Raw genomic sequence first — 11,627 nt, forward strand, 5'->3', positions numbered from 1 at the left:
GGAGAGCTGCAGGTCAATCCACAGAAAGATGGTTATTCCCAATCAGATTATATAAAGTTGAGAAGGATATTTAAAACTATTTAGTATTGCCTGTAACAACATTATTTGATAGCTTAAAGAATTCTGCTCTCTAAAGAATAAGCATTTTACCTTGATATTGTAAAATCCACAAACAGCATTAACCCATGCCATCAGCAGCTTCACATTTTCACCGTGACTTTGAGGTGAGGGGCTACTACTGTTATCTTCTTGTATTCTGCAACAACTTGAAAAAAGCTTGAGAGCACCCAGCTGCATTTTTATCTTATGCGCATTCTTTAAAAATTGGATTTCTTCTTTTAACTGTTCCACATTAAGAAGAATATCCACCTATTACAGAAGACAAAAAAAAAAAAAAGAAAGAATTTATTTATGTTAGTAGTGATTAATATGGACTTGCCAACATAGGTGGCAACATCCACTACCAACTACTTCAAGCAAAGAACTTAAACCCACGCTCAGCCTTTTCATGGCAAAAGGTTACAGAGCAGTTTAGCAGAAGCGGGTGCTGGAGTAGGGCAATGAAGCAGGAAGAAGACAGTAGTGAAGAATTTTTGCAACTTCATTAAATACTTTATACTGCCTGTCAGACTAACCTCAGAAGCTAATTCAAAATTCAATTCTCCACTTTCAGTTTCCAGTTAATAAGCGCTACCAGCTTTTGGAAACCAAAGTTATTTTAGTCTAATTATCAATTCCGGCAGCCTAACATCATATGCTCAGAAATATCTGTGTGGTTTTTTCCCACCAAAAACTTTTACGACTGTATACAAGAAAAAAAGCATGCATAAAAATGTTAAAATATACCGTTAGGGCTATTAGGTAACATTTCTATGACACTGAGAATTTACAGTGTAAACAGTTCTACGGTCTGCCTACACAGTAAAAAAAAACAACAAACACAAAGAAGTAATACCTGGAAAGCAAAGACAATTTTCCACAGCAGAGCTAATGTTCGTTCCCTGTGTCTGTCCACAATATCCCTACAGTCAATTGAAGCACCTATTAAATAAAACAAAGAAATAAAACATGCACTAGTCCTGCAATGGGCTTAGAATAACTGATTTCTAGGCCTTACCGCTGTCATCTTTCAAGTGAATTCCTCGCTTTTTGAGAACACTGAGAACAATATCAACATTATGCATCTTCTGTAGACGACTAATTGCTGGAACTCTCAGCTGTTTTGAAAGATTCCAGTCTCTGGTTAGAAGTTCCATTGCTCTCCTAACAAAGGGAATTTCACAGTTTAATACCTTAACTTAGCTCAAGTAAAGTATTTTATAAGGAAAACAAAACAGTTCAAAATAATACTGTATCAACATACACAAGACGAATGCCACACTGTAGGTCCACAGCCAGATTTGTTACAGCAAAATCAAATTCATCAAGTGGAGTTTGAATATGGCTGACAGGTAGTCCCAGGAAACCAAGATGGCGGGAAAGATCACCTTCACCACTCAGAAAGTCACGAGAAATTGCCAGCAGAATGTCTTTACTTGTCTTAAAACAAACAAACACAGATATAGGTTAGATACAAATATTTAAAAAGATAAATGTCTTTCACAGCTTGTCTGCACAGTACAAAAGTACAGGAAATTAAACGTAGTAAAGACATTTGTCTGTATGACAGATGTTGCATATTCCCTTATCACAGCAAAAAAATAAGAAAAATCAGGAAACCCACAAAATGGTTTAAGACCAGCTGCAGTACGCTAGAGCAATACTTAAGAGCAGTGCAAAAGCTTAGCTTTAGAAAGGGAAGCAAGGTAATGCGACATAACAGAGTCTTTCCTAAAGAACCAACACAAAATGTTCTTAGGAAATCTTTTTCATAACCATGAGGTCATGTACTGAGAATGTTCAGGTAAAAGCACAAGCACGAACAGCCAAGACTCATTATAGAAAAATACATGATATTAAAAAAACAAACATACATTCAGTCACAGAATGTTCAGATGCAGAACAATGCTCGACAGAGACATCAAATCATATCCTCTTACCTTGAATTCTGCATCCTTACAAAAAAGGCAAGGGTCATGGCCAATCAATCTGGACTGTTTAGCACGATCCAGAAAGCAAACTAACAACAGCAATTTTTTCAGTGTAAATTTCGACAAGGCTTCTTCATGACCTAAAATGACAGAATCAATTAAGTGGCAGTTCAAAAATTAATTGCTAAGATGGCCTATTTTGGGAAATGCTAGTTACCTTCTCGGTAAAGATGAGGCACAGTGGGATGTCTATATTCAGCTGCAATGTCAGGGTTCCAAAGCAAGCGATTAAGAATAAATATTGCCAAACCCATAAAATCACTATTGCTCTCCAAAGTTATCAGTTCCCCATAAACAGTCTAATATGAAGGAAAGAAGAAAAAAAACAGAACCATTAAAAATGGTCTTAAATGCTATATGCTCTTGTGAATATCATACACTAAGGAAATAGTATTGAAATTCTGTAATAGCAAGTGGTAGTTAGTCTCTAAAAATCATTTTTTTAAACAGTGACTAGAAGACAAAACCAAAGGAAATTTCAGAACATTCTGTCATATAAAAACGTCTTTGATAATTTCCATTTGATGAAATCAACCAGGAGCTCCCTTAAGAAAGATGCATTTTCCTATAGCTCACTGAGGAGGGAAACTAACTGCAACCTGCTCTTCTGTAACTAGTTCAACTTTCCTCAATTAAATATTTTCCTTTTTAATAAAGTAAACAACTTCTAACGCAAGTTGGTTATAATAAAGCAAAGGGAAAGTAAACATGCTGTAACTTAATCAAACCTACTTGGACTAATAAAACAGAAAATAAAAGAGAAACCTGAAACATTCTCCTCCAGAAAGCTTGCTAGATTTTCTAAATATTTTGATTACAGATCATAAGTTCTGCACTTACCTCCAGACCAATACGCAGCCACAAGGGATTGTAAGATAAAAGCCAGTTAAGGACTTTCTGCCTCTCGCCTGCAAAAGAGCATTTGGTGATATTACATTCAGTAAGTACTTCATATTATAGAAAAACAATTGCTTTTAGTTTAAACCAACTAAGATGTTGGTTTAAACCGACTAATGAGCAATCATTTCCTTACTCATAAAAAAGGAGAGTATGAAAATTTATAGTATTCTTACCTACATCTTTCCAAAGATGCCTATCTCGACGAACTAGCAAACGTCGAGTTTCAATCTCAACTTCCAGCTTCTTAATAGCTTTAACCATTGTTTCAGATGTAAACAGACGACAAGCATCCCGGCGTAACTTGTTCAGTCTACGACGAGCAGTATATGCTTTTAGAGATGCTTCCTCTTTTGTTGGTGCTTTAGGAACACTGGTTTTATGATGGTTCTCTTCTCCCAAGATAAGAGCAGCTGCATTTACTGTTTAAAACGCAGGTAAATATAAGAAATGAAATAATGAAATGAAATTACAAGATCTACTCTTTATATAAGAGCTTAATGTATACAAAGTAAAATGATAAATGAGACTAATGTTAAGATATTCATTAACATGAACAAAACATTTGAGAACATTAAAAGTGAAAATCCTGCACTTACCTTGTGAGGTGTTTGTTTTTACGCTGAAGTCATCAGGGGTAAGCACAAAATTTAACCACCAAGTGAAACCTCGTTGTTGCTTCTCTTTCCAACGTTCATCATAAAACATGTTTTGAGCAGCAAAAGGCATTGGGTGCCTAGGAATGACTTAAATAAATAAAATCAAAAAGTCAGTTTCTCCTGACTCAATGTTTAAAGAATAGCAGTTCTTGAAATGTATGACAAGCGAGCTGTGGAAAAATTAATGTCTGACACTCCATCTAGCACTACAGTAAAAAAAAACTAGGTTTTCAGAATCTCCAGTGACTTCTGAATCAGCCACCAGTAGATAAATTTCAGCCACAAAACATGGATAAAGTCAGACCACTATGACAAAGACATGATTTCTGGAACACAGGTCATTTTCGACACATATCTCAGGACAAAATCCAGTTGAGTTGTATTACCTCCAGGAACAACCACTTTATACACACATTTTTTCTGACCAGATCAGCTTACTAGTACCAGATTTCCTAAATCAATACATGTTCGTGAGAAGATTTCTCTTCTTAGGTATTCTGTTCTATTAAAATTTTATCAGATGTGGAAAAAGCATTTCACTAATAACCAAGAGTTGGCAGGGAACAGACCTGTAACATACCTTTTTGCACTTACTTCTTATATTCAAAACAGGAGGAAAGGACCATGTGTTACAACAGGTTTCCTATGGCATGCATGGTGAAAGGTACAAAATTTTCTACCAGTTATTTAATTGTGCGTACAATCTTCTATTTCATCCCAACTCTACCCAGTTAGGTCTCAACTACAAGCAACAGCAATTGAGCAATTAGTTCAGTGGATATGGTTCAGTGGTTACTGAATATCAGAATTCTGTTTACCTGTTTTCAGTGGTTTCACAAACGTCAGGTGAGACTGAGCCAATCCAGCAATGGGCTTGTTAATTCTACTGTTAGTTTTTGATGCTTTCTGAAGGGAAGAACCTAAAAAGAGCACACAAATATCAATAAAAAATGTCAGTGAAACTTATCATATTAGGATTCGTAATTCTTGTAACAGCACAGAACTGGAGTAATTTCCTACCAACCCCTATAAAATAGCAGTAATCTCTTGATGAAGAAAGTTAAGCAGAGTATCCAGTCTACAATCAATAAGGGAAGAAAAGTTAAGAGCACGGAACATCAAAGAAATGTACTGTTAAAATTGATCCTAACGGATCCTGATAGAGCTTTGACAGATGAAGTGACCTAGGGTTAATAGACCTAGATTTTCTGAACATACGAAAACAAACACTTTCAGAGCAAACTCTTTGTCATGCTGACATCAAATGAAGGATTAAAAAAAGTATGATGCTGCAAATGGACTTTGGTTCTTGGCTCACACCCAATGACAAGATGTTATCTCGAAAGCAAAAAAGATAAGAGACCGTAGTTTACAGACTATGTCAATATGTTTAGATGAAGTGGTTTTTTTGTGCTTATTCCAACCTCTCCCGGTATTCTCATAAGTTTTATGCATATTTTGATTGTTAATAAGAAAATTGGGTTTAACGTGGATTATTCTGAGGCTAGTTGCAAAGGTAACTTTTATCGTGAAATATGTTTTTTCTTTGTGAAGCCAGTAAACAGCACCTACTACACTATCTACGTGTGTAATTAAAATAACAGGTTATATTTTGAAAGAAACAGTGCTAAAAAGAACGTAATTCAAAAATGATGTCATCTACAATTACACCTGTGGATGAATAGAAATAATCTGGTGGGTAGCATTTCTTTTTCCTGCTGGACATGGACCTGGTAAGTTTTTATGAAGACAGCCTTAAAGAGCCTGAACTCAAACCACATTACTGAAAGCCCCAAACCAAATCCGGATCACAGAATGGGTCATCTGAAGAACTGAAGAAAACAGCATATGCTATTTTAATCTCAAAGCCATGATAATTTTTTCCTGGTAGTTGTATTACAGAGACCGCAAGATTCCCAAATGAAATGCTTATTTTAGTTACCACTCCTCTTCTATTCCTAAACATATCTGAGAGCGGAACCTTTTGAAACCATAAGAGCACACTGAAACACAAGAAGTCAGCTTGTTCTGATCTTCAAGCTACTAAATATTGGCAAACTGTGGAGGAAGGAAGATCTACAGAAAGCTGATATCATACTCAATGCAGACAGTAAAAAAACAGGCAGCACAAATAACACTTAGAAACTATTTGAAAATGCATGACAGCAGAAAGGGATTCAAATATTCACATTGGTAGGTGTACACCTAACAGCAATATTGTACAGTGAGCAAGTTTCTAGTAAATTTGAATTACCGTGCTCAGGAATTGCCAGATACCTTTTCCAGTTTCTGTCATTAGCAAGATTTAGAAAAGAATGAAGTAAATTTGAATCCAATAGTATAATCAAAACTCAGATCTAGTTTTCAGATTTGTACAACGCAGATAATTTCTAAGAAAGAAATTACAAAGACCCACATTTCAGAGATACGTAATATCCTTGACTGTTGCTAGACAGTTCCGTTTCCTATACAAATTTTATAAACAAAAGCATTTTCCAAAAGTGATAAATGAAAGTACAGCTCACCGGCTTTCTTGTTCTGCCCTATTCTCTCCCGCGTTGTATGTTTGAACGCTGATGGTCTCACGGTAGCTTGTGTTTTATTGTCCATGCTGGATGTAAGAGCTCTTTTTCTTTCCACTTCTTCCACGTGCACTGGGCCTACAACTCTATTTTTTTCCACAGATACTTCATTTTTCCTCTTACGACACAAACTGGTTGATTCAGTAGATGAGCTTACTTTGTCACTGGGACACTTATTTCCAGCTGAAACTGGACCTATGACTGGAAGGCGTTCAGATATTTCGGCCTTTGTGTATAATGGCACCATATTTTCACATGTCATTATTGCGCTATTAAGGCATTTCTTAGATTTGGGCTGAAGCATTTCCATTTTTTTCCTCTCATCAGCATTAGGCTTATTTTTGATGACAGTGGCAGACAGAACTGGGCGCTTTTTTGGTTGTTCTATCTGAGAAGAACGAGTTTGAAATTCCCCTATAGGAGGACAAGTGAAGTGATTTTCTTTGGATTTGTTATGATGAGGCACTTGTGAATCTACGCAACGCACCTCAAAGGCTTCATTTAACACATGTTCTACATGAACCTGTGTTTTTGTCCATCTGTCTCCATTTTCTTTCTGTTTTGAGGGGACACATTCCTTCACGACATAAGTCTCTGTAGTAGAAGATATTAAAGCTGCCTCGGGTTTGGGAGTCTTTGATTGCATATACAATTGCATGTCTTTCACAAACTGATCAGGTGACAGAATTGGAACAGATGGCACTACTATGTCTCCATCAACTTGATAATTGTCATTTACAAAAGAATCTGGACTTAAAAATCTCCTTGTACTTAAAAAGGGCACAGATGATGAATGTTCTGGAGTGCAAACAGGTGAGAGCGTGCAATTGAGAATTACTTCATCATTTGAAATTGGTGGTTTTCCTAATCCAGAACAACTGTATGCACTTCCAGATTTCAATTCACTGTGGTCATCAACTGATTTATTGAAGTTGTGGCTGTCCATTACAGGCAATAACCCCTCATTTACGGCAGCAGCAATATCTGAGAATGTAGTAGATCTCCTCATTGAAAGTGGTGTACAAGCAGTAGTACGAAGTTCCTCTAGCACTGGTGCAATAGGAGAGATAGGCAATTTATTTTCTGAGCCAACAGGAGATTCATTTACTGGCGATGTACTATTTTGCATTGCATTCTGATTTTCACATGATTGAAGTGGGCTTCTTAGTCTATCTGCCTCCTGGGAAACTTGAAAGGTTTTATTAACATTTTTAACTTTTGAATTTCTTTTATTAATTTTCCTCGGAATGGATGTTTCTGAACTGTTTTTCTTTTTTATAGTATCCCAAAGACTCTTCTGAAAAAGAACCATAAATAAATGTTAGTATGCTGCCTTTCTGCATACACTGATGCATAGAAGTGAACATCAGTACATTCTTTCAAAGTAAAATTATAAAAAAGAATACCTAGGCATATAACACAGACATGACGAAAAGGGAATATTTAGGCTAGCAAGGGGAAAGCTTGAGGGATCCACTTGCAGTTTTCTAACACCTAAGAAGTAGGTTTTACAGAAGCTGTGAATGCCCCATCCCTGGAAGCATTTAAGGCCAGGTTGGATGGGGCCCTGGGCAGCCTGAGCTAGTGGCTGGCAACCCTGCACATGGCAGGCAAATTGGAGCTAGATGCTCTTTAAGGTCGCTTCTATCTCAAGACATTTCTATGATTCTGTGGAACCTATGGTAGTACAGCAAGAGGCAGCAGGCACAAGTTACTTATGAGGAAGATTGAATCTGTTTATATATATGCGTAGGGAAAACATGTATCTTCATGATGAACAAAGTTAAACATAGAAATAGGATGTCCACAGTGGAGCTACAATCTCCCTCATAGCAAACACTCAAGGCTCGACTTGGCAAGGCGTAGCACAAGCTAGACTAAAGCTCTCCTTTAGCAGAAAATTTGATCAGAAAATTTTCACCACTTCCAAACAGAACATTTTTGTGATTGCCATAAAATAAGCATCTAAATACATTACTGCACTAAAAGTACCAACAAGACGATAGTCCAAAAAAGGCGGTAAAGTCAACACATTTAGTCCAGAATTCACTATGACTTATTTCCATCATTGAAAACAGGGTTTTTATTGGGGGAGTCACATTTTATTCTCTAAACAGTAATACATCAGTACCTATTTTTCAAACCTGCTGAAAAAAATGATATACAACATGGCCTCCCACAAACAACAATTAGGAATTTTTAATCCTTCATTGAATTTTACCTAATGAAAACAGTATGTTTCACCTACGTTAAAGTAATGAAATTAGATAAGACGATAAAAACGTACTCACCTTTTTTTTCACAGGCTGTTCAGCAACGCCCAAGAGCACAGCCTGATGCTTTACAATGCCATTGACAACAAATGTTACCAGTTCTCTGACCTTGCCTTCCTCTGACGGGGTCCATGTTACATAAACAAATATTCTTTGTCCTGACTAATGGAAAGAAACGATTAATGTATAGCGCTTATGTAAATTTTTTATCATCAAATATAAGAATAATCAAACCAAATGAGAAGCAGAACACAAAAGAAATGCATATTTTGACACTATGAAGTGATAATCCATCACTAAATGTCAGTTCCTCACCCTTCATTATATTAATTTAAGCAAACAATCAAAAATAGCATTTTACTCAAGAGGCATATAATTCTTCAAGAAATTATAATGGAAAGCAAGCAAGAACACATATAAATGTACCACACAAAGGATAAGACTAGGGTAAAGGTAGGTAGAAAAGATTACATGATTTTTTTGCACACATTAATCTAAAAATGTCATTTTCAGAGAACGGCATTTGGACTTGTAATCCGAGACTAAGTTTCAGGACCTTAGCTGAATGTAAACACAATCATTATTTTTTTTAGTCAAACAATCTGCAGAGAGACGATTACGCAGACAAGTTCATTGAATAAAAGTGAAGACACTGAGAGTCTCATCTGCAAATAAACAAGAAAGTCACAGAGCTCTGCGTATGCTGTAAAGATTCTTCATGCAGAGTGCCCTACCAAATAACTTCTGTGCTCTGCAGGTATCAGTACAAACAGATCAAAAAAAATTTTATACCACTGTCAAATTCAAAAAAAGGGGGGAAAGCTACCGATCTTTAGAGCATTTCAACAAGGAGTTCTGCCTATTTAAGCAGATCCGTTTCTGGAAAAGACACTAATTCAGCACATGCTTATACTGCAAGATCTGTCAACAATATGGCTGATGTGGTTGCCGAGCAGCTGTCCATCATATTTGAAAAATTATGGCTGTCCGGTGAAGTTCCTGGTGATTGGAAAAAGGGAAACATTACTCCCATTCTTAAGAAAGGTAGAAAGGAAGACCAGAAGAACTACAGGCTGGTGAGCCTCAGCTCTGTGCCTGGGAAGAGCACGCAGCAGATCCTCCTAGAAGCTATGTTAGTGCACATATGAGATAAAGAGGTGATTCGAGACAGCCAGCATGGCTTCACCAAGGGCAGATCATGCCTGTCCAATCTGGTGGCCTTCTATGATGGATGACAGCATCAATGGACAGGGGAAGGGCAACGGATGTCATCTATATGTACTTATGCAAAACCTCTGACATGGTCCCTCACCTCATCCTTCTCTCTAAATTGGAGAGGTATGGATTTGAAGGATGGATTGTTCAATGGATTAGGAATTGGCTGGCTGGTCGCAGCCAAAGAGTTGTCATCAATGGTTCTGTGTCAGGGTGTAGACTGCTCACAAGCGGTGTCCCTCAGGCATCAGTCTCGGGACCAGTACTCTTCAATATCTTCATCAGTGACATAGACGATGGCATTGAGTGCACCCTCAGCAAGTTTGCGGATGACACCAAGCAGAGCAATGCAGTTGATACATTGGAAGGAAGAGAAGTCATCCAAAGGGACCTGGACAAGCTGGAAAAGTGGGCCCATGTGAACCTAATGAGGGGGCCGGGGCAATCCCAGGTGTTTATACAAACTGGGCAAAGACCACCTTGTGAGCAGCCCTGAGGAGAAGGACTTGGGGGTCCTGGAGAAGCTGGACATGAGCCGGCAGTGTGCACTTGCAGACTGTAAGGCCAACTTTGTTCTGGGCTGCATTAAAAAAGGGGCAGCCAGTAGGGAGAGGGAGACGATTGTCTTTCTCTACTTGGCTCTTGTGAGGCCCCATCTGCAGTACTGCATCCAGGCCTGGAGCCTCCAGTACAAGTTGCAGAATTCTTGGAATGGGGCCAGAGGAGAACCACTAAGATGATGAGAGGGCTGGAGCACCTCTCCTATGAAGAAAGGTTGAGGGAATTGGGCGCGTTTAGCTTAGAGAAGGCTCCAGGGAGACCTCAATGCGGCCTTTCAATACTTGAAGGGAGCATATAAACAGGAGAGGGAATGGATGTTTACGAGGGTGGATAGTGATAGGACAAGGGGGAATGGTTTTAAATGGAGACAGAGGATGTTTAGGTTAGATAGTAGGAGGAAGTTTTTTGCTCAGAGTGGTGATGCACTGGAACAGGTTGCCCAAGGAGGTTGTGGACGCCCCATCCCTGGAAGCATTCAAGGCCAGGCTGGATGTGGCTCTGGGCAGCCTGAACTAGCAGTTGGCAACCCTGTATATAGCAGGGGGTTGAAACTTGATTATCATTATGGTCCTTTTCAACCCAGGCCATTCTATGATTCTATGAATAGTTAGTACTTGTTAAGTTCAACAGGATCTTTTAAATACTTCACAGCAGGATTTCAGTCTGCTTTTGCAAGCTCCTTGTTGCAGGTGATCTTCAGAGAGCTACCTCCTTCCCTCACAAAGATCCAGAGTGGGCAGGTACTGGAACAGACAGATCAGGGAGGTGGTGGAGTCGCCATCCCTGGAGGTGTTCAAGAAACTTTTAGATCTGGCACTAAGGGATATGGTTTAGTGAGGAAACGTTGGTGATAGGTGTACAGTTGGATGTGATGACCTCAGAGGTCTTTTCCAACCTCGGTGATTCTATGATTATTGTTTCTGTCTTAAAAGCCACATTCTCAGAAGTCAACTATCTGTGCATCTTACAGACATAATATATCCTACATTCTGACATAGAATTATAGCGAGGCCCTGGCACAGGCTGCCCAGGGAAACAGTGGATATCCCGTCTCTGGAGCTGCTCAAGGTTGGATGGGACTCTGGGCAGCCCAAGCTAGTGGCTGGCCACCCTCCGGACGGCAGGCAGATCGGAGCTAGATGCTCATTAAGATCCCTTCCAATCGAACCCGTTCTATCTCGACTTGGAAAAGAAGCTCTTCCCTGGGCAGCACGATTCCACAACTCGCAGGAGCACCTCACGCCGACGGAAGGAGGCTCCCGTGAAAAGAAGCCAGGCCCCCTCCGCCTGCAGCCGCCCGCGAGCACGGCTCGGAGCCCCCGCGTGCCCCCCGCAGCCCCGTACCTCCAC

General features: G+C 39.0%; 1 protein-coding gene across 1 annotated transcript in view; it reads right to left on the reverse strand.

The window, feature by feature from the left end:
- The window catches only part of ASPM (abnormal spindle microtubule assembly), a 28,872-nt gene extending 19,338 nt beyond the window's left edge, over nucleotides 1–9,534 (reverse strand). The window contains exons 1-13 of the mRNA XM_031554961.1: nucleotides 9,529–9,534; nucleotides 8,520–8,663; nucleotides 6,172–7,525; nucleotides 4,465–4,566; nucleotides 3,587–3,733; nucleotides 3,164–3,409; nucleotides 2,931–2,998; nucleotides 2,248–2,389; nucleotides 2,040–2,170; nucleotides 1,364–1,539; nucleotides 1,118–1,263; nucleotides 956–1,041; nucleotides 151–369 (exon numbers count right to left, since the gene is read on the reverse strand). Of these exons, the coding sequence (XP_031410821.1) occupies nucleotides 151–369; nucleotides 956–1,041; nucleotides 1,118–1,263; nucleotides 1,364–1,539; nucleotides 2,040–2,170; nucleotides 2,248–2,389; nucleotides 2,931–2,998; nucleotides 3,164–3,409; nucleotides 3,587–3,733; nucleotides 4,465–4,566; nucleotides 6,172–7,525; nucleotides 8,520–8,663; nucleotides 9,529–9,534 (2,967 nt within the window). The remainder of the gene's footprint in view (nucleotides 1–150; nucleotides 370–955; nucleotides 1,042–1,117; nucleotides 1,264–1,363; nucleotides 1,540–2,039; nucleotides 2,171–2,247; nucleotides 2,390–2,930; nucleotides 2,999–3,163; nucleotides 3,410–3,586; nucleotides 3,734–4,464; nucleotides 4,567–6,171; nucleotides 7,526–8,519; nucleotides 8,664–9,528) is intronic.
- Nucleotides 9,535–11,627: the final 2,093 nt, after the last annotated feature.

The sequence above is a fragment of the Meleagris gallopavo genome, chromosome 10, assembly GCF_000146605.3.
Source record: "Meleagris gallopavo isolate NT-WF06-2002-E0010 breed Aviagen turkey brand Nicholas breeding stock chromosome 10, Turkey_5.1, whole genome shotgun sequence".
NCBI classification, from domain to species: domain Eukaryota; kingdom Metazoa; phylum Chordata; class Aves; order Galliformes; family Phasianidae; genus Meleagris; species Meleagris gallopavo.